We start from the raw sequence: 22,943 nt of genomic DNA on the forward strand, positions 1-22,943 counted from the left end.
TGCTTCCGCTCACTCACCCAGGGGTCGGGCCTGCAGGCCCCTCGGGGCTACCCCTTCTCTGGAGGGCCTGACAGCGCACTCAGTGCTGGGACAGGAGGTCCAAGGGAAGATTAGACCCAGTCCTGTCCTTGAGAGGCACACAGGTGGTGGGCAGAGACGGGAGCGGGCAGGATCGGCCTGGCAGGAATGGGGGAGCCCGCGAGGTCTCAGGAGGGCCTTCCGGTAGGGGCGACAGGCGGAGGCAGGGTGTGGGGTGGGCAGGCGGGGCCACCTCAGCCTGCTGAGGCGCAGCGGTTACTAGGGCGAGGGCCAAGGGGGGCTGTTCGCAGGGACACCGCCTTCCCACAAGTGGCTAGACCACAGCGTCCTGGGGACTGGGGGTGACACAGGGGGATGAGAGGCTGAGTCAGGAGGCATTTGGGAAGTGGGGCCCCAGGACTTGGTGCTTCGGGGCCTGGCCGGGTGGGGAGCAGCTGAGATCCAGTCCTGGCTGGCGGGTGACCTGCAGAGGGGACCTCGCGGTCGGGTGTGGGTCAATAGCACGCTCAGCTCTGACGAGGGTGCAGGTCTCTGGGGCCGGCCAGGAGATGTGGGGGCCCCTGGCAGGCTGGGGTCCCCTCCTTCCCACGGGGTCTCACAGGACTGCCTGAGGTTAGCCCACGGGTGCAGAGGTCTGAGTGTAGGGACGCCCCGGGCAAGGCCCCCCACCCGGGAGCCACCCTGCCTGGACAGACCAGCTGGGGGTGGTCCGCACGTGTCCCTGAGCCCGGCCCCGAGCGGCCTCCGCGGCCCCCTTGCCCTGTTCGCCCCCCAGGCCCTGGGCAGAGGCGCGAATGTGCCCGGGACCCCCAGCCTCAGCCTCGCCTGCTTCCAGAGAGAAGGCGGCTCTCGAGGAGGCGGTTGAGGCGCTGAGGGGGGAGGCAGCCATGTCCCACGCTGAGAAGCAAAGCCTGGAGGCCAGGAACGTGGAGCTGCAGAGGAACCTCCGGCGGTGTGCGGAGCAGAAGGAGGCGCTGGAGCAGCAGGGCGAGCGCGGCCAGAGGGCGCTGGAGAGCAGGTGGGCCACTCGGCCTCCAGCAGGCATCATGGCCCCCTGGGCCCCATGTGCCCCTCCACCCCGGGACTACATCTTCACCAGCCTCATCAGAGGGTGCTAGTGAGATCGCCGGCCCCTCTCACACTGATCACCACCCACCGCCACTCACACGCCCACCCCAAGTCCAGCCCAGTGCCAGCCCCACCACCCTGGGCAAACCCACCCCGATACCTGGGCCCCACCCGGGTGGGCCGCAGCGTGGGTGCCCTCTGCTGGCCCAGGCTGTCGCCCAGGTCCGAGCAGACACACCCACGCCCAGCTGGGCAGCGACTCCAGGCATGCAGGGGACCCGTGCTCCTCTGGGGCCCCGCGCCTTGGGGGCAGCCATGGGCGGTCACCCTGACTGCGGGCCCCACAAGTGGCCCGGCTCTCATCCTGAGGTGGCCTCACGCCCCCTGCCCTCTGTTTCTGGGTCTCAGTCAAGGGCGCCTGGAGCAGCTGGAGGGGACGGTCTCTGGGCTCAAGACAGAACTGGTGTCGGCCCAGGAGGCGCTGGACTCGGCGCGGCTGCAGAGGGACGTCCTGGAGAGCGAGAGGGCGGGTCTGCACGGCGCCCTGGCCCGGGTGCGCCCCCGGCCGCCCCACCTCGACCCTCTCCTCGCCGGCCTGGGCTTGCAGACCATCCCCTATCCCCAAGCTCAGGGGTGTCCCCTGGTCCCAGCCTTGGGGTGGCCTCCTCGGTCCCCGACCAATGTGCCCTGGCCCATCCCCCTGAGCGCCGGCCACAGCCGCTCTCAGGGGCCCCTCCCTCGGGCACCTGCTCGCCTGCCCTGGCTGCAGGCTTGGACCCAGGGGCCACCGTCCACCCCTGGGGCCTCGCCACTGCGGGACCGCTTCCAGGCCCCCCCGGAGCTCCAGCTTGCATACCTCTGTGACGCGCGGCTCACTCCCCACCCCGTCGTGGCTCCCCCGAATCTAGAAGCCGTCCCAGCTTCCCTGCTGGGTGACCTCTGCCCTCCCCACCCTAGGCCGAGGCCAGCAAGGCTGACCTGGAGCTGCTCGTGAGCCGGCTCAAGGCGGAGGGGGTGGAGCAGAGGGACTCCCTGGCCAAGATGGCCGCTGTGACGGAGACGCTGGCTCGGGACAAAGGCTCCCTGAACCGCCTGGTCCTGCAGGTGAGAGGAGCGCCCGGGGGGTCGGACCTCCCCCAAGTCCCGCTTCCCCAGGGCAGCTGTGGGCCCCGGTGCAGCCCCGGCCCCCCTAGCTCAGGGCTCCCCCTTTGTTCATCCTCCTCCCCGCCGTCTCCACTCCTGGACTTGGGGGCAAGGGTGCGTGGGGCTTGGCTCTGCACACGGACCACGCCCTGTCCCCGCCTCTCCGGCAGCTGGAGCAGGAGCGGGACGAGCTGCGGGCGCGGCAGCAGACGCTGGCACAGGGGCAGGCCGGCGCCTGGGAGCAGCTGGCGCGGGCCGAGTGGCAGGTGGAGCTCCTGCGGGCTGAGAGGAGGGGCCTACAGCGGGCCTGCGGGCGGCTGGAGGAGCGGCTGGAGCGGCTGGAGGGTCAGGCGGCCCGACTCCAGCGAGAACGGGCCCAGTTGCAGGCGCAGGTGGGCCAGGTGAGGGGGTCGTGGGGCTCCCAGTCCCCAGCCGCATCTGACAGGGCCACCCCTGCCTCTGGGGTGGGCGGGCACACACAGATACAGAAGCCACACTGGCCCTCGGACGTCAGCACCGGCGCTTTCTAAGCTCAGGCTGCCCGACTTGGCTGATTTGAAGCCGGCTTCCCGGTGTGGGAAGTAGGGGATGGGGAAGCGGCACGCTAAAAGGACGTCTACATCGGGCCTGTCCCCAGCATCCAGGGGCTGGGTCCCCCCCGGTCAGAGGGTCGAAGGCCTTGGGCCCAGCGATACTCACACACTCAAGGGAAACGCTCCCCTGCCCCTCTGTCGTCTTGTCTGTCTTCTTCCTGGACCACATCCACACAACAGAGCTGCCCGGTCACACGCTCACAGCCGCATCCTTGCATCCATTCCCAAATCCGCCGACGTGGATCTCCCGTGGAGGAGGTCAGACTCCGTAGCACAAGACACTGCGGCACTTTTGCTTTCTCCTGACTCCAGACGTGGTGGCCCACGTGGAAACCGGTCCCTGCAGAGCCTTGGACCCCCAGTGGTGCTCAGGCTTCATGGCCTGTCACCTTCGGGGCTCAGGCTTGCCTCTTCCTGTTTCTCAGACTCTGTCCTGTCCTTTCCCTCTGTTTTGGGTGACGCATTGTTACATTCAGTAAAGCCAGCGCACAGCTCAGTGGGTGATGACAGTGGTGAGCCCTGGTGGGGACAGCAACATGGTCAGAATGCAGAGTGTCTGCACCAGCCCAGCAGGCTCCCCCATGGCAAGGCCACCCAGGCGTCCTCTGCCCTGACCTGGGCCACCGTGGACTGGCTTCACCAGCTTTAGGTGTTGTTGCATAGGGAGTCATGGGGTGCAGACACTTTGGAGTCCAGCTTCTCACCCTCAACATGACATCTTTGAGAGTCATCTCTGTGGTTCAGTTCAGTTCAGATCAGTCGCTCAGTCGTGTCTGACTCTTTGCGACCCCATGAATCGCAACACGCCAGGCCTCCCTGTCCATCACCAACTCCCGGAGTTTACTCAAACTGATGTCCATCGAGTTGGTGATGCCATCCAGCCATCTCATCCTCTGTCGTCACCTTATCCTCCTGCCCCCAATCCCTCCCAGCATCAGGGTCTTTTCAAATGAGTCAGGTCTTCGCATGAGGTGGCCGAAGTATTGGAGTTTCAGCTTCAGCATCAGTCCTTCCAGTGAACACCCAGGTCTGATCTCCTTCAGGATGGACTGGTTGGATCTCCTTGCAGTCCAAGGGACTCTCAAGAGTCTTCTCCAACGCAACATTTCAAAAGCATCAATTCTTCAGTGCTCAGCTTTCTTCACAGTCCAACTCTCACATCCATACATGACCACTGGAAAAACCATAGCCTTGACTAGACAAACCTTTGTTGGCAAAGTAATGTCTCTGCTTTTTAATATGCTGTCTAGGTTCGTCATAACTTTCCTTCCAAGGAGTAAGCGTCTTTTAATTTCATGGCTGCAGTCACCATCTGCAGTGATTTTGGAGCCCAAAGAAGGGGTGTTGAAATCTCCTGCTTTTGACAGCATAGTAATATTCCGTCATATGGATAAATTATATCTTTTTACCCATTTACCCGCTGCTGGATTTTTAGGTTGCTTCCAATTTGGAGATGGACAAGACTGCTACAAGCACGCATGTAGAAATCTCATACAGATATTCTCATTTCTCTTGAGTAAATACCTAAGCGTGAACTGTGGAGTCACTGGGTAGATGTTCCTGAACATTATAAGAAACTGCCAAGCAGTTTTTCCCAGTGGTTGTATCACTTCACTGGCCAGCACTGTGGGAGGCTTCCAGCTGCTGCTCGGCCTTGTCAACACTTGACATCATCCGTCTTGCTACTCTCTGTGTGTGAAGTTATGTGCCTTTGTGGTTTTATTGGCCATTTTCTGATAATAAAAGGCATTAAGCACATTTTCATATGATTATCAAATATTTGCATACCTTAACTTGTTGAGTGTCTGTTCAGGCCTACTGTCTACTTTTATTGGGTTTTCCCATTTTGGTTACGGGTTTCTAGTTCACATATCTTGGGTACAAACACTTTGTCAGACAGATGTTCTCACGTTGGTGTGATTTGTGTATACATTTTGTTGCCAGCATTTTTGATGGACAGAAAAGTTTAACTTTGGCAAAATTCAGTTTAGCAAATTTTTTAAAAATTTATGGTTAGTATTTTCTACGTGTTGTCAAAGAAATTTTTGCCCAGCCCGAGGATAAGACAGTATCCCAGTGTGTTTTCCTCCAGTCCTTACTTAGGTCTGTGATCCACGTAAAGCTGTCTTTTCTGTAGAGCAGAGGTTCTCACGGTGTGTTCCCCAGGCCAGCAGCATCAGTCTCACTTGAGAACTTGCTTAAAATGCAGATTCTCAGCTGCCCTCCTAAAACCTGCTGAATCTGAAACTCTATGAATGGGGCCAAAAATCTGGATTTTAATCATCCCTCCTAGTGACTCTGACATGCACGAAGGTGTGAGAACTGGGTGTGTGGTATGGAATAGGAACTGGGGTCCACCATTGTTCACATTAATATCCAGTTGTTTCAGCACCAATTTTTAAAAGACTTTCCTCTCCTTCTGGGATGATCTTGGCAACAATAAATTGAGCCTACTTGTGCATGTATGTGCCCAGATCATATTGTGATCTGTGCAAATTCATCTATTTGTTCATCCTTTCACCAAAACTGTACTGTCTTCACTACTGTAGCTTTCTAATATCTTGTAATGAAGTAATATTGAGTATTCCCATCTAATCCTTCTTTTCAAGATTGTTTGGTTATTTACATTTTAGAATCAGATTTGTCAATTTGCACACCCCAAAAAAACCTGGTAGAACCTTGACTGGGATTTTGTTGAATTTATAGATCAGTTTGAGAAGAATGGACGTCTTAACCGTATCCAGCTGTCTATCCATGAGCATGGTATATCTCTCCGTTGTTTTCTTTACTTAATTCCTCTCAGTTGTGTTTTGTAGTTTTCAGTGTAGAGACTTTACACATCTTTGATTAAATTAATTCCTGGATTTAATATTATGCCTTGCTGTTACAATTTCATTTTCCTATGTCCATTACTAGTATGTAGAAATATAATCTCATATATTAACTTTTGATCATGCAACCCTGACAAATAGACTGATAAGCACCAGGATTTTACATGTACATTATCATGTTACCTGTGAATAACAATGGTTTTACTTCCTTTCTGATCTCAGTGACTTTCATCTCTTCTCTTAATTCACTGGCTAAAGACCTACAGAACAAATCTGAAAAAAAGTAGTGAGACTGGCCATCTTTCTGTTAATACCAAACCCAACTTTGGGGAAAGAATTTCACTGTCAAGTATGATGCGATCTAGAGGTTTTTCATAGACGCCTCTTATCTGATTGAGGAAGTTCTCTTTTATTCCTAGCATGCTGAGATTTTTTTTTTTTAAAGTTAAACTTTTCTGTCCATCAAAAATGCTGGCAACAAAATGTATACACAAATCACACCAACGTGAGAACATCTGTCTGACAAAGTGTTTGTACCCAAGATATGTGAACTAGAAACCCGTAACCAAAATGGGAAAACCCATGTGAATGGGCTTTGAATTCCATGAAATGTGTTCCCTGACTCTATTAAGATGATCATGTTGTTGTTCTTATTCCGTTAAGCATCCAGTTCTATTGCGAAACTCTACATTTTGCCATCCATCTTCTTGAACATATTAATCACAGCTATTTTAAAGTCTGTATTTGATAACTTCAATATCCGGATAGCCAGATGGGCAGGGAGGCCTGTGTGTCTATTTTAAGTTCTTACATGTAGCTTTTTGCCATGTGATTCTACCTCTAACATGCTTGGTTGTGTTGAATAAAAGCCAAGTATTAAATATAAAAAATTGTAGAAATAATTTGAGGATCTCGATGATGCCATTCTTCTAGGGAGGAATCACTTTTGGTTCTGGCAGTCAGTGGGGGTAGATCACTTTAATCCATGACTGAGGTGATTGAAACCCGATCTTCATGTTTTTGAAAGTTAGAAGAGTGAAAGTGTTAGTGGCTTGGTCTTGTCTGACTGTTTGCAACCCTATGGATTGTAGCCCACCAGGCCCCTCTGTCCATGGGATTCTCCAGGCAAGGATACTGGAGTGGGTAATCATTCCCTTCTCCAGGGGACCTTCCCAACCCAGGGATGGAACCCGGGTCTCCTGCATTGCAGGCAGATTCTTTACCATCCTGAGCCACCAGGGAAGCCAGGTTTGGGGGCAGTGTCTATTCTGCTTCACCACCACTACAAGGATGAAGCCCTCCTATGATTACAACTGGAAACCTAGGATGTTTATCAGGACCCTCTGCGCTGAGGTCTGTAAGCTCATATTCTTCTACTCCTAAAGAAACAGGATGGCTGGAAGCTCTCCCGGGCTTCTCAGCTCCTCAGTCCAGACTTAAACCAGCACATGCTCCAAGGAGAGCAGAGATGCTGAGTGGTGGCCTCACTCCTCTGCCTCCCTTTCCTCGTGAGATTTTGGCTCCTTCAGTCTCAGCTGCCTGGGCAGCTCTCTGAGGCCCTGTATGGACTCCTGTGATAGATTTTGTCCAGATTTTTGTGATGTTCTTGGTGGAGGTGTTAGTCTGCAACAATCTGGTCTTCTGTCACCTTCTTCGCATTTCTGTGCAATGTCTCCCAACCCTGGAAACTTGTGGCCCAACAAAGGTTACTGTTTAGATTGACAGCTGGATCCCACCTGGTGGTGCTCAATCCAATAATTTCTCCATCATGGTTTCAGGACTGGAGGCCTCTCTGCTGTGAAAACACACATGCACCAGGGGTCCTCTACGTCTCCTGGCCATGGTCCTCCTCCACTCTTTCCTCCGTTGCTGTTCTGAAGGAAACCACTTTTTCTGAAGTCCTCCTTTTCCCTCTAGAGGCCCCTCGTAACCCTCCCACTCTCTCTGCTGGACTTTCCCCTCCTCCTCCTCTAGGTCACATGCAAGAAACAGGCCCTGGAGAAGCAGCTGGCCCAGCGCCTGCAGGACCAGGAGGCCCAGATGGCCGCTCTCCAGAGGGCCCTGCAGGAGAAGGAGGCTTTGTCTGAAGAGCGGGTCCAGCTGCTGGCCAAGCAGGAGGCCCTGGAGAAGCGAGGTCAGCTCATGGCCGAGGAGGCAGCCGATCTCAGGTACCTGGGGACCCACCGGCAAGTGTTCATGTGGCCTTGACCTCCAGGCCACAGTGTCGTGTGGACGGGCACGCAGTGACCGTGGGGCGGGGCAAGTGTGTGTACATGGCAGAGAGGCTATAAGTGAGGGGCACACGCAGTGCCTGCGGGCTCATGGAGCACCTGCAAGAGGTAGATGTGCCTAGGGCAGCCTTCCTGAGAGAGGGGGCTGCACTGGCCGGGTGGCAGGCAGCAGAAACCCATCTCAGGTCAGCAGAAAGATGTGGAAAGTCTTGCTCACGGATCTGAGCAGTACCAGGTACTTACCGCTTCAGGCAAGGCTGGATCCAGGTGCTCCCATGGTACCCTCAACTCCCCGCCTCTCCCCTGTCATTCTTGGGCAGGCTCAAGGTGAAAGCTGGCAAGATGGCCAGCAGACACAGAGCACCCTTTGCCCCATGAGTCCTGATAGCCTCTGCCCACAGCCATCTTGAACCATCCGATGTCCTTGAATGGATCCTGGGAGCCACAGGGCTCAGACGGGCAGACTGGGGCCCTATGCTTATTCCTGGAGCCTGGGGTGTTGGCAGCCCCAGGGAACCACGAGGCTGAGGGGGCGGGGTAAACCCTGAAACCATCGGGGCCACTTCCAGGAGAGCTGGGGCAGACACTCATAGGCAAGAAGGGGTACCCTGCAGACGGCTGCCTGGTGAGCTGAGCTGGCCTGTGACCTCTGAGGACATCCACAGGCTCATGGCTTTCTGCACCTTGCACCCATCTCAGAAACATCCAAGTGTTTTTATAGAAAGAGTTCCTCCCGGAATTCCAGAACTAGAGGCCATGAGAAAATTTAGAGATCAGGATCCTTGAACTTTGTCATGGAAGAAAAAGGGAAGGAAAGAGGGAAGACTCCCCCTCCCAATGAAACTGTGGGCACAGACTGCAGCAGGAAGCCTGACGAGGTCTCTGTGGGTGGGCGAAAGCAGAGGGTCCCAAGCTCTGCCCCTGGACCCCTCCCAGGCCCCACCCGCACTCTGAGGGGAGGGGTCGGGCGCCTCTTTCCTCCTGCCATCACTTGCTGCCCAGCCCACAGGACCTGGTCAGAGGACCCTCCCCTGACTCACCTGTGACCACTGGGCCCAGGGCCTCTGCACACGGTGGTCCTGCAGGCCCCAGACACAGTCACACAGCCACTAAACAGCGTTTCCCAGTGACCAGTCTGAGCTTCTGCTGACAAGGTGCTTGGGACATGACGTGCTTCTCCTAATGAGTGAGGACCCTGGGTTTTGAGGTCGTCCGGCCCCCAGTCCCAGGCCCTGACAAGGCTGCAGCACCAGGGACCCCTCTTAGTTCTCAGGCTTCAGCAAGATGGACTGAGTCCATGCCCACACCCCCTCGCCCTTGCTGGTGGTGCCAGCCGCCTTCCAGGAGGTGGGATGGGGGAGAGACTGGATTCGTTCTCAGAGTCTCTGCCTCTGAGTGACCGTTCAGTGTCTGACCTACACAGGCCACGTCCCCCAGAGGGGACCAGGTGGGCACCTGGGGAAAGTGCGTGTGGAGTGGACAGGACACTGGGAAGACCCCTCCAGGCAGAGGGCACAGGCAGACGGACGTGGCGAGCAGGGAACGCACGTGGCTTCGAGGGTGGGTTCTGGAGGGCCAGGGTACCAGAACAGTGAGGCTCCTGGGCTCTGCAGACCTCAGGGCACCCTGGGAGGTGCTGACACGCCCCTCCCCGACACTAGCGGCGGCCGTGTGCAGGGCCCAAGGGACGCTCTGGGGGCCGGGCAGGTTGAGCAAGGTCCTCTGCGGCCCACAGCTCTCCCTGGCCGGCCGGCCTGTCTGGGGCTGGGCGTGGGCTGTGTCTTCACGTGGCGTCAGTGCGGAGTGTTTGTTTTGTATCCCTGTTGTTCGGTCAGTGGATTTTTTTCACCGTGCATCAGTGCAGGACTCAGCACATACCATTAATATGAATGCGTGCTCACTGTCTGGCTGGTGACTGACGGACTTGCTGCTGGAGACGCAGGTCCCGCCATCACCCTCCCCAGAAGCGGGAGCTGCTGAGTGGCCCTGTCCATCCCAGGCATTTTCTGACTGGCCGTGTCTGCCCAGATGCAGAGGCAGCTTCTCCATGCCGGGGATGGTGCTGCGCGTGTTCTGCGCTGGAGGCTGCTCCTCAGAGAGGGCACAGAGTTTCCTCATCATCGTCAGCAGTGGACGAGATGCACTGTGGTTTCTGAAACATTCTTGCATTGAATGGCATGGACGCTGAGTCAGATTCAGGCCCTATCTGAGGCTACAGGGAGTGTCCTGTACTGAGTCACTGGTTCACGTGTGTTTCTAAAGCACTGACCCCTAGAACTAGAATTGCTGATCCAAACAAAATCTTTGCACAGTTTATGTTTTAAAATTTCCTAGTCCCCCTCTGCCAAAGTGGGCCTTGCACCACTGCCAACAAGAGATATGATCACTATTTTCAGCTTTGCTAATGTGATGCATGATGGATGAAACAACACAGATAAGATCTGAACCCCCTTGAGGACTAGTGAGTTTCATATGTTTATTCACCATTCTTGTTTCCTTTGTGAATAACAGCCATTGTTCTCATTTTTCTGTCGGATAAGCCACTTTCTGTCATTGATTGGTAGGAGCTCTTTGTATATGATGGATATTAACTGTAATATATTTAGTGCAAATATTGTCTCCAAGTCTGTCCCCCTTTTGACTTGATTTGTGGAATCTTTTCTGCACAGAACTCTGTCTCCCTCTCTTTAAATGTATTCAGGACTGTTGGCCTCCTTATTTTTGTCTTCTGACTTTTGTGCCCTGCTTAAGATTATAAAATATCCTTCTGTACTTTCTTCTACAGTTTTTACAGTTCTGAGTTGCTTAGTTGTTATCTATTTTGGTTTTGTATTTAGCTTTTTAATCCACCTGGAATGTTTTCTGTGTGGGCTCCAATCTGTTCTTAGAGATTTAAAATGAATGAGGCATCCTCTGTCTGCCTTCTGATTGACGGCCCGGCCTTGGAGGACACCATCCCAGCAAATGGGCTCCACGCTGCCTCGTCCAGCAGGGTCCTCTGCTGGCGTGGGTGACTCGCCTGTGGTGTGATGACTCCCCGCAGGGCCGAGAGGGACGCCCTGGAGAGCAGCCTCTTTGAGGCCCAAGAGCTGGCATCGCAGCTGCGGGCACAGCAGGAGCAGCTGGAGGGAGAGGCCCGGAGCGCACGGCTGGCCCGGCAGGCCCTGCAAGGTGCTGCCCCGATGAGCTCCCTCTGCCCCCCTTCCCTGAGCTTGTCCCCCCATGGGCGGCTCCGGCTCACTGCACCCCAACGGGGCCAAACACGGCGGGGAGCGCACGTCTACAGTCAGCCGAGAGCCCCTGCGGCTGCTGTCTGCGACTGGCGGGCGCCCACCGGGCCTGCTGCCGCCCATGTCTCGGGATGGGCTCAGTCACAAGGCCCAGTGGCAGCCGCTGCCCACCCCCCGTGACCCCGCCTCTGCTCAGCCCACCCCAGCCGTGCGGGCTGCTATCAAGACATGTGCCTGCTGAGTGGTCGGGGGCTCTGTCCCACCGGCTTGCAGCCTCCCCAGAGCCAGGGGCCCACGGGCAGCAGGGTGCTGCGGGGCCGGGCCTCCCCGCGGGTCTGGACGTGCCTGTCCCTTGGCAGGGGAACTGGAGCAGCTACAGAGCGCCTGGGAGGCCCAGGAGACGAGGCTGCGGCAGCAGGTGGCACAGCGGGAGCGGGACGCGCAGCTGGCCCTGGAGAGCCGGGCGCTGGCCCACCGCGAGGACCTCGCGCGGCTCCAGAGGGAGAAGGTCTGCCTTCCCAGGACCCCCGCCCCCAGCTGCCCGGTCACCGCCCAGGGACGTGTCCCTGCTGTGTCCACGGAGGCAGCAAGCCCAGGAGACCAGCGGGTGGCAGGCTGGCCAGGACACCCTGGGGCTGGGCGGGAGGACCGCTCACGGCCCTCACAGAGGAGGCGCCCCGGGGTGCCGGCTGACCTGCCGCGGTCCGAGGCCCATATTCGCAGGGAGCTCTGTGCCCTCTGAGCCGTCCACTGGTCCCAGGCCGGCAGGCCCCGAGTGACACGTCCTCATACACCCTGGCAACAGGGTGCCTGGTGCTCCGAGCTCAGGAACAGCTTCTGAGCTGTGACTGGGCCGCGGGGTGGCAGATGCTGAGGCTCAGAGCCCTCCACAGCTCCTGTCGCTGGGGGAGACGGGGCCTACCGCCAGCTGGCCTGGACGCCCTCCGGGCAGCTGTCCCGCCCCAGCGTCCACGGACCTGCTCTCACTCAGGAGCGCAGATGCCTGCTGCTCTCATGAGTTCTGACCTGTGTGTCTTCACACCTGCCCCCTCCTTCGGCCCAGGAGACCCTGAGTCTGTCTCTGACGGAAGAAAAGGAAGCAGCAGCATGCCGGCTGAAACGGGAGAAGGAGCTGGTGGCGAAGAGCGCAACCAGGAGGGAGGCGCTGAAGGAGGAAATTCAGAGCCTGAGGCGTGAGCGAGACGAGCGTCTCCTTCAGCTGGAGCATGAGAAGCAGCAGGTGACGGGGGGACCGTGGGGCGGGGGGCCCCCATCCACTCGCCGTGCCTGCCCGACCCAGTAAGAGGGCTGTGTGGGCCGCTGTGTAAGTCACTGTAATCACAGCTCTGATCTCCCACCGCAGTCCTGGTGGACATTCACCCTCCTCTCGGTCCCTCCATCCATCTGTCTGCCCACCCAACCATCTGTCCATCCAGCTACCTGTCCAGCCATCCATCTATGAATCCACCCACCTGTCTATCCAGACATTCACCCATCCACACACCCATCCACCCAGTCATCCATCTGCCCATTATTCCACCTGCCCACTTATAAATATATACACATATATTTATATATATACATATTATAAAAGGTCAGGTTTCATTCCAATCCCAAAGAAGGACACTGCCAAAGAATGTTCAAACTACTGCACAATTGCACTCATTTCACATTCTCACAAGATAATGCTCAAAATCCATCAAGCTAGGCTTCAATAGTACGTGAAGCAAGAACTTGCAGATGTACAAGCTGGATTTAGAAAAGGCATAGGAACCAGAGATCAAATTGCCAACATCCGTTGGATCGTAGAAAAAGCAAGAGAGTTCCAGAAAAACATCTACTTCTGCTCCATTGACTATGCTAAAGCCTTTGACTGTGGATCACAACCACTGTGGAAAATTCTTCAACAGATGGGGATACCAGACCACCTTACCTGGCTCCTGAGAAACCTGTATGCAGGTCAAGAAGCAACAGTTCGAACCAGACATGGAACAACAGACTGGGTCAAAATTGGGAAAGGAGTATGTCAAGGGTGTATATTGTCATCCTGCTTATTTAATTTATATGCAGAGTACATCACGAGAAACGCTGGGCTGGATGAAGCACAAGCTGGAATCAAGATTGCCAAGAGAAATATCAATAATCTCAGATATACAAATGATACCACCCTTATGGCAGAAAGTGAAAAGAAACAAAAGAGCCTCTGGATGAAAGTGAAAGAGGAGCATAAAGAAACTGGCTTAAAACTCAACATTCAAAAAATTAAGATCACGGCATCAGGTCCCATCACTTCATGGCAAATAGATGGAGAAAAACTGGAAACAGTGACAGACTTTATTTTCTTGGGCTCCAAGATCACTGCAGATGGTGACTGCAGCCATGAAATTCAAAGATGCTTGCTCCTTGGAAGAAAAGTTATGATGAACCTAGACAGCATATTAAAAAGCAGAGACATTACTTTGGTGACAAAAGTCCATCTAGCCAAAGCTATGGCTTTTTCCAGCAGTCATGCTCAGATGTGAGAGTTGGACCATGAGGAAGGTTGAGTGCCAAAGAATTGATGCTTTTGAATTGTGGTGCTGGAGAAGACTCTTGAGGGTCTCTTGGACTGCAAGGAGATCAAACCAATCAATCCTAAAGGAAATCAACCCTGAATATTCATTGGAAGGACTGATACTGAAGCTGAAGTTCCAGTACTTTGGCCACTTGATGCAAAGAGCCAACTCATTGGAAAAGACCCCGATTCTGGGAAAGGTTGAAGGCAGGGGCAGAAGAGGGCAACAGAGGATGAGATGGTTGGATGGCATCACCAACTCAATGGACATGAGTTGAGCACACTCCAGGAGATAGTGAATGACAGGGAAGCCTGGCAGGCTAGAGTTCATGGGGTCGCAAGGAGTCGGACACAACTTAGTGACTGAACAACAACAGCATTTACACATTTATGCACGCACTGTGTTTCCATTCACACATCCATGTCCATGCCACACATCCATGTTGTCCATCATCCATCTATCTACTTGAATGTTTATTCTTTATTCACAAACCCAGCTGTCTACCCACATATCTGGTCATCTATTAACACACCCAATTGTCTATCCACACACTTGACCATAAATCTATCCATCAATTTGCTTAAATACCTGTCTAGCTATCCACGCACATGACCATAAGGACTATCCATCCGCTCATTCAGCTACCCATGTACTCACTCACTCAACTATTCATCCATCAGTCACTTGCAGACCCTTTCCTCTGTCCGCACACTCAGCTGCCCATCCACATCCATGCACTGTCCATCCGTGCGTCTGGTTATCCTTCCATCCCTCTGATCAGCCAGCCAGTCATCTGTCAGTGTGTTCACCCATCAGCCAACCATCCAAACAGCCTCTAATCAGATACTGGGCATGTGAAAGCTACCCACTGAGTCCAGGCTCTTCCAGTATTCCATGCCATCCTGAAGCACGCACTGCTGAGTGGGTGGAATAGACAAGTGAATACCTACACGTGGGTTATCGCACTGTGGCAGGCCTCTCAGGTGTTAGTACAAAATGCAAATTGCGATGGAAGAGTCGCAGTGGCAGGAATAACCAAGGTTTATTGTCAGACTCTTCTGCATGGCTGGTTTCATCCTCACAATACTGTGAGGGACACCCTCTTACGGGGCCCCCTTGACTGGTGGGAAACAGATTCGCGGACGGTGAATAACTTGCCCGGAGTGGCTCCATGCACCTGCTGGGCACCAAGGCCCACGTCCACCGCTGTTCTGCTCTCCTGCATCCTGGGAGGGAGGAAGCAAGGGTTTGCTGGGCAGCAGCATTTCAAGGGTGAGGGGTAAAGGAAGACCTGGAGGCATCCTACAAACGTCCAGGGATGGTGTGAGATTCTGGGCAAGCCCCTCAGCTTCGGCTGCCCCCGAGTGGCCGGCGGAACTCCAGGAAGCACAACTCTTGCAGTTAGTTTTGCGTAAAAGTCACAGGTCAGGACGAGTCTGGTGGAGAGACCCAGGGAAGGGCCGTCTCTCGGCAGAGTCAGCACAGGTCACCTGCTGGCAAATCAAGATGTTTAACCCGGCAAGTTCAGGGTTCTGTTGGGGTTGCCTTGCCTGCGTGTGATCAGCTACACCCAAGGCCCAGCTTCCTCCTGAGCTGGGCGGTGGGGTAGGGGAGCCTCTCTGCATCCTCCCCATCACCTTGTGAGCACAAGCTCAGGTGCGGTCTCAGGGCGGGCGCATAACGGACGCCCCTCCCTCGGGCTGCTTCAGGGGTTTCCAGGCTCCCCTGGGACCCGGGGCCAAAGGCAGACACACTCCTTGTTACAGAAGTTCCTCCGGGAGACGGCTGTGCGCAGACCGGCATGTGGGCATCGACATCGCCGTGCCCGCCTCTGTGGCACAGGCAGCGCCCCGGGCCTTTCTCTTCACAGGACCGCCGACCAGACGGGTCCTTCCACACTGAGCTCTGGGCCAAGTGGTCCTTTTTTTTTTTAACACCAAAAGCACTTTGCATTGGGATGTAGCTGATTAACAGTGTTGTAGTTTCCAGTGAGTAGCACAGGGACTCAGTCATACATATACATGTATCCATACTCCCCGAGAGCCCCTCCCACCGGATGGACCTTTTCCACAGCTGATGTCACCCCGGGGGGCACAGGGACCCCCCCTTCCGTCTGCTGGCCTCCCGTGATGGGAGTTCTGTGGCTATTATCAGTAATGTTAGAAATAATCACTGGAGACCCCGGAAGCAGGGCATCCCACCCACACTCATACACACACACCTCCAGGCTGCCCTCCCATGCCATCCTGAAGCACGCATTGTTGAGTGACTGGAACAGATAAGTAAACAGCTACATGTGGGTTATCACACTGTGACAGGACTCTCAGGGGTCCCCATGGGTCTGGTGTGGGGGGAGGCGTGTCTGTGAGCCACTCCGAGTGCCCCCTCCCACCTGGCGACAGAGCAGGGCCCTCCCACCTTGGGGCCAATGGGTGTGACGCGGAACCCCTGGGGGCCCTTGCACACCCCTCACCTTCAGTGACGCAGAGTGTTTGGGGAGGTCAAGACCTGCCCGTGGTTCCTGCTCTGTGCCAGGGGTGGGTGTGGGGCTCCAGGGAGGAGGTGGTCCATGAAGCCCCCTGACCTACGCTGGGGAAGAGCAGGTACTGGGCAGGTGCCGGTGGGGGGGGGGTACCCTGGGCGGGGACGGGAGCGGGGAGCAGGCGGGACCCGCCTCCTCGGGACTCAGCTGCCTCCGAGGGGCTCCCTGCTCCTAGAGCCCATTGTCCTGGTGTCGGGGCCGTGACTCCCAGCGCCCCTCTGAGCCTCTTGTCAGAGCCCCCAGCCTGCTCAGGAGTGCCCCCCGTGTCACGCAGGCCCTGCTTGTGCGGGACGCGGAGCTGAGCCGGCTGCGGGGGGGAGCTGCAGCTGGTGCGGCAGGAGGCCCAGGGCCAGCAGGAACGAGCCGAGGTGAGCCCTTCCCGGCCAGAGCCGGACGCCTGGGCTGGCTGCCCACACGGCCCAGCAGGCGCAGCGGACCCCAGAGGCACCCCCTCCCTGCCTGATCCCGGGGGGTCTCCCCTCCACCCCACCACACCTGCCTGAACCTCAGTTTCCCCCAGATGACTCAGGCTCCCTGCTGGGGGGGACAGGGTCTCCATGGGACGAAAGGTGACAGAGCGGGATGGGTGGGGGGGGGTGCAAGGAGGGGAGGATGGGCAGGCCACATGCCCTTGCAAAAGCCACAGAGGTGAGGACCTGGCACCAGCAAGAGAGGGGGCAGAGCCCGGGTCTGCACCGCCAGCGCCCCTGGCGTGGTGAGACGCAGCTGCCGGAGGCTCAGAGGCCTCAGCTGACTCTCTGGGGAGTCCCCTCCCCGAGGAGAAGCGCAGCTGGGGAGGCCGCGTTGGACCTGAGGCAGAGACTGCCCGGAAAAGACCTGGTGGAGAATTCTGAGCAGGGCAGGAGGGGAGCATCCAAGGGGCCAGGAGACCCCAGCAGGCCCTGCCCGCCTGGGCCAGCGGACGGAGGCCCACAGGGCATGGAGGCCACTGCGGGCAGCCAGCTGGCCACCTGGGGCCCCAGCTCCTCCTCAGGAGCCCATGTCTGGGGGCAGGGCAGGCAACAGCAACCAAGACTCTGGGGAGTGAGGTGGGCCCCTGGGCCCTATGCCCCCAGCCTGTGGGCCCATTTATGGAGTGTGGGTGCTGCTCTGGAGGGGGCCAGAGCCAGGTGGCAGGACACGGGGGAGGGCTCAGGGCAGCTGGTGCAGTCAGGCAGGACCCCGGGGTGCTGGCGGGGAGCAGACAGGAGGGGTGGGGGTGACGGCTCAGGGCAGGGTTCAGGTTGGGGGCAGGGCTGGTCAGGGTGAGGCTGCCCGGCCGCCCGCTGCCCTCAGCGCCCTCACTTGGCGCAGCCAGGCCGGTGCCCTGTCCCCTCTGCTCCTGCCTCTGTCCTCCTGGCTGGGCCACCTGCCCGCCCCACTGGTGCCCGGCGTGCCCCTAGCCCCAGGGGCGCAAGCTTAGATGCTCCCCTGTTGGTGAACGACTCAGTGAATCCAAGAACGAGTGAGCTGCAGGGTTAGGCCCAGAGCTGACCCCGCAAGCAGGGCCGTGCTCGGTGCCTGCTCATGAGAGGCCGAGTGGGCGTGCCTCCAGACCGAGGGCTGGCCACCCAGACCACAGGACCTGGAGAGGCCATGCAGTTTGCGCCAACCTACCAGACAGCGGGGGGGAGGGGTGCTGGGCAGGGGGAGGGGCGCTGGGCAGGGGAGGGGCACTGGGTGGGGGGCACTGGGGGGGGGGAGGGGCACTAGGCAGGGGGCACTGGGCAGGGGGAGGGGTGCTGGGCAGGGGAGGGGCACTGGGTGGGGGGCACTGGGTGGAGGGAGGGGCACTAGGCAGGGGGCACTGGGCAGGGAGAGGGGCACTGGGCAGGGGGAGGGGTGCTGGGCAGGGGAGGGGCACTGGGTGGGGGGCACTGGGTGGAGGGAGGGGCACTGGGCAGGGGGAGGGGCGCTGGGTGGGGGGAGGGGCGCTGGGTGGAGGGAGGGGTGCTGGGTGGGGGAGGGGCGCTGGGCAGGGGAGGGGCACTGTGTGGGGGGGCACTGGGTGGAGGGAGGGGTGCTGGGTGGGGGAGGGGCGCTGGGTGGGGGAGGGGCGCTGGGTGGGGGAGGGGCACTGGGCAGGGGAGGGGCACTGTGTGGGGGGGCACTGGGTGGAGGGAGGGGCGCTGGGTGGGGGAGGGGCGCTGGGCAGGGGGAGGGGCGCTGGGCAGGGGAGGGGCACTGTGGGGGGGGCACTGGGTGGAGGGAGGGGCACTGGGTGGGGGGAGGGGCACTGGGCGGGGAGGGCACCGGGTAGGGAGGGGTGGAGGGGTGCAGGGGCCCCGCGGGGTGGAGGGGAGAGGCACTGAGAGGGAGGAGGAGTGTTGCAATCAGGAGCTGGCTGCCATGGTGTTTCTTCACCCCCTGCTGCCTGACTCAGGACCCGGCTCCCCGGGTCACTGAGCAGAGCCGCTCCCGGCACCCGGGACAGTCTTGCCCAAGAGCATCCCTCCTGGGAGCCCCCGCCCGGCTTGGCCCCACCCCCGAGGCCAGATGGCCCTTCCGTGGGCACAGCCGGGAGGGCTGTAGAAGCCCCTTGGGGTTGGGGGCCTCATTTCCCAGACCTCTGCCCAGTTGCTCCTTCCGACCACCCTGTGGTCAGGGGACCAGGAAAGACCCCCAAGACCCAGGAGCTGAAGCCCCAGCTGGCAGGGTCCCCCGGGAGCCTTCCCTCGAGCTGACCCGGGTCGGGGCGCCTGCCAGCCCAGCTCTTCTGGGCGCTCATAAAAGGTTCTTTCGCCACCTTGGCCTGGAAATTAAAACCCACTTGGGGGGAGGGTGGGAAGAAGAGCAGCCAAGGAACACCAGTTGTGGGTGACCTGCGAGCAGCCCCCCAAGCATGGAGGGGCTCCCGGCCCCGCCCTGTGGCCCACCACTGCAGGGGCCACCCCGGCCCACCGGGCAACACCACGCCCTCGCCACAGCCTCCCTGGGGCCACCTTGGGGGCACAGCCAGACCTGACCATCCAAGGCGCACTTGTCAGGGCAGAGGGGCAGCTGGGGGTACAGGCGGCACCAGCGCGGCTCCTTCCCTGAGGGCGGGGGCATGGTCTGATGGAGCATCCCTCGCCAGCGGCCTGCAGATCCAGGGGCCCTGGGGGTCACCCCCCGAGCCCCAGGTGGGAGAGGCTGGGCTGGGCCGGGGCTCAGGGTGAGCAGGCGGCGTCCCGTGCACAACAGGAGGGGCTTCGAGCAGCGGGGCACTGCTGCTCCGGGGGCCCCTTGGTCAGCAGAGGGAGTGCCCTGGACTGGTACCGCGGGAGAGCAGAGTCAGGCCAAGCTGGGTCCTTCCCAGAGGGTGTCCGAGCTCGGGGCCCGGCCGCGGGGTCTGAACCAGGATGACCCTGCCCAAGGGCTGCAGGCAGGTCCCCCGACCCCTCCCAGGCGTGTGGTCTGTACTTACACACTTAGAGCCGGGGAGGCGCTGGGTGTCCCCCATGCCATGGCCTGCTTAGAAGTTCCAGAGCGGTCAGCTCTTCCCTGGGAAGCTCCCCGTGGGGCCTCTGTCCCCTGCGCCCCAGCACCCTTCACCGCTGTGACCCCTCAGGACCCAGCATCCAGTCAGCCAGAGCTGCAGGCCTGCCTCGTGGGGTCTGAGTGAGCCATCCAGCTGGCCCAGGACGGCATGAGGCTGCCCGTGGGGGCCCGAGCAGACGGCCCGCTACCCCCACCTGGGGCGGCCCCTTGACCCCACGCTGCTTGCTGCACCCCCAGGCCACCGTCAGCGCTGTGGCCGCAGAGCTGAAGGCCCTGCAGGCCCAGTTTGAGGATGCCATCTCTGCCCACCAGACAGAGGCCAGGGTCCTGCGTGAGACACTCCGGGCGCAGGCGGCCCAGCGGAGCAGCGCGGGGAGAGAGGTGAGGGGCAGCACCGGGGCTCCCGGGGGCAGGCAGGGACCCCAGTCAGGGGCCGCCGTCCAACCAGCCGCGGGGAGAGCCTGTGCGAGGCGGCGCTGCCCACCCCGGACACGGTCCCGGGGTCAGGGTTAGAGGTGTGCTTGGGGGCAGCCGTGTTCGGGCCCGCCAAGGCCCTGAGGCCAGCTCTGGGCTCCAGGAGCCGGGTGAGGTGTCCTGGGGGGGGCCCGGCCAGGAGAGGCCCCAGGCAGGCGAGCGGGCGGGTGAGCAGGCTCAGCAGGCAGAGCAGGGAGGTGTTGACGAAGGGGCTCTGACAGGCCTGGGGACGCCTGGAGGGGGGAGGGCAGGAGGGCACGAGGCGGGGAGGGGCCATGGGGCCCGCGACCTCGTGCACTCCCGGGCCGGGTGCCAAGGCTGGCAGGGGCGCAGCGAGCGCAGAGAGGGGCTGGGCCCACCCCCAGCACCCCGAGTGGGGCCGCCAGAGGAAGAGAGCGTGATTTAACATGACAGCCTGTTTACTTTGGCCCCAAAGAGAAAGGTCTCTTTTCAACAGATTTCGAAGTCAGGCCTGGTCAGCGACCACACGGGGAAGCAGAGTGAGGCTTTAACACGGGGGGCAGCAGGGGGAGGAGCCGGGGAGGCTGGGCATGTCGTGCTGGGGGTAAAGGGGGAGAGCACAGCCTCGTGGGAAGTTCGGGTTCCCTGATCGCCACCCCCAGAAAGGAGAGGGGCCCCAGGAAGGGGCTGGGGTGATGGGGAAGCTGAAGTGGGTAAGGGGAGCAAGGGGAACAATGGCAGAGAGGGAGCCTGGGGAGCCCTCCCAGGCGCCAGGCTGGCCCAGAGTCACCATGGAAACCATAACATTTCACAGCCTTTAAACTGGAGGGACATCCAGCCCTCTGGCAGCCCTGCCTGAGGTCCACACGTGTGTGCATGTGTACATGTGTGTGCATGTGTGTGTGTGCATATGTGTGTGCATGCACGTGTGCATGCTTGTGTGTGTGTGCACGCATCCACCACACAGCTCATATGCAGTGCACACACCTCCATGCATGTAAAGACCATGCTCCCATGCAGAGAAACAGTGATAGCACACACACATGCACTCACATATGCAAACACATGTGGACGCCACACGTGCAGCAAGCAGCGCACATGACTCCATGCACACTCGCATGCACATGCATCATGCATGTGGGTGAACATGAGCACACATGTGGGTAAACATGAGCACGCGTGTCTGCACATAGATGTGTGTGGATGCACACACCACATGCTTGCACATGCTACGTGCATACATGCACGTGTACTCACACGCAGGACCGGGGCCCGCACAGCCCCTCCCCTGCTTTCCCGACTCCATGCGGAGCCCTCGGGTCACCTCCCTGCAGGAGATTTCAAAAGAGGCTGTTTATACAATTTCTAGTAAAGAAATAATTATTATAATCACATTAAGCGATTTGGCTGTAAAATTCCTGTAAAAGGGATGGTTGTTCTCACGAGGCGGGGGGAGGGGGGTCCCCCGCGTTTGTTTTGCTTGTTTTCATCTCCTCAGCCCTGGGAAATGAAAACAGCTTTTTATGATGGATAGGCCCTCTCGCTGGTCCTTGACCTTCAGGGTGGATTTCTGCTGAGCTCGGCGGAAAACGCTGCTCACGGTTGTGGCTCCCACATGTGGGGGGTGGGAGGGGAGAGGAGAGCGGCCCTTCCCAAAAACAGAACAACAAGAACCATGGGCAGACGCGGGAGCCACGGCCAGAGACCCAGAGAGTGCCCCACTGCAGCAGCCACAGAGTGGGGCTCGCTTCTGGCAAGCCAGCGCCTGACGCCACTCAGTTCGTGTGGTTCCCCTAGAGGCTTCCTCCATCTCTTCCTGCAGGGGCTGGGGGACACGCCGTCTCCAGGGTTCCCTGGTCAGAGGGGAGACCTGAGGTCCTGACCGAGCCTCGGCGAGCCCCCACCCCACAGTCCCTGCATCCAGGATGGTCTGCCCCTTCCCAGGGTCTGCACTCCCCTCCAGCGCCCCCCAGCAGGGGCTGAGCCTAGGGTTCTGCAGGCAACCTGTGTCCCAGGGCAGTTAGGGCCACTGATACCCACCCATGGTTCAGCTGAGCTCTCAGACTCCCAAAACCACTGACTCCCCAGGCCCTGCCTGGAAGCTGTGGGTGAGGAGGTCCCGGTTACGGGGTGACACAGACACCAGACCCAGCGTGGCGGGGGCCCTCCTCCGGGGCCAGCACAGGTCTGGCAGGGGACAAGGGCACACCTGCCCCTTCTCCCCGCCTGGCTCGGCACACAGAGGCCCAGAGCAGCCTGAGGTCCCCACTTGCTCCACAGTCTTCCCTGGGGTTGAGGCCCTCCATGCCAGGGCAGGCCCCGACACCTGCTCCTGTGACGGCAACAGCCTGGCCCTGGCGGCTCTGCCGCAGCCGGAGGGTCATCAGGGAGCCTGCCCGAGACAGCCCTCCCTGCGCCCCGTCCTTCCACGGTCCCGTCCCTCCACTCCCCCTTCACCAAGTGGGAGCTGAGGCCGCAGGCAGGGGGCAGCGTTCCGGAGCCCGGGGCACGAGGCATCTGTCCGCACCGGGGCGGGCAGGCCAGGGCCCCACATCCTCACTGGACAGCAGGTGGGGACAGTGTAGCCGGTGGGCAGAGCTATGTCCCTCACAGGCCCTGCTGACCAGTGACCACGTCCCAGGTGTGCAGGGAGGGAGCCCAGTGTCGCTCCAGGGTCAGAAAGGGTTGGGGTGTTCTCTGCCAGGGTCATGGATGGGCCCCAGGAGCCGCCCTGCAGTCTCACTGGGCCGGGCAAAGCCAGGCCTCCTGCTTCTCCTTCAAGGCTGGAGGACCCGA

The 22,943-nt window shown here is 59.1% G+C and overlaps 1 protein-coding gene across 1 annotated transcript in view; it reads left to right on the plus strand.

The window, feature by feature from the left end:
- The window catches only part of CROCC2 (ciliary rootlet coiled-coil, rootletin family member 2), a 45,351-nt gene that overhangs the window by 13,503 nt on the left and 8,905 nt on the right, over positions 1-22,943 (plus strand). Inside the window, 11 exon segments of the mRNA XM_043876396.1 lie at positions 875-1,057; positions 1,516-1,660; positions 2,065-2,211; positions 2,421-2,642; positions 7,649-7,842; positions 10,949-11,076; positions 11,495-11,643; positions 12,199-12,375; positions 16,507-16,545; positions 16,547-16,600; positions 19,950-20,093. Of these exon segments, the coding sequence (XP_043732331.1) occupies positions 875-1,057; positions 1,516-1,660; positions 2,065-2,211; positions 2,421-2,642; positions 7,649-7,842; positions 10,949-11,076; positions 11,495-11,643; positions 12,199-12,375; positions 16,507-16,545; positions 16,547-16,600; positions 19,950-20,093 (1,582 nt within the window).

This window comes from Cervus elaphus, chromosome 20 (assembly GCF_910594005.1).
Source record: "Cervus elaphus chromosome 20, mCerEla1.1, whole genome shotgun sequence".
Classification (NCBI taxonomy): domain Eukaryota; kingdom Metazoa; phylum Chordata; class Mammalia; order Artiodactyla; family Cervidae; genus Cervus; species Cervus elaphus.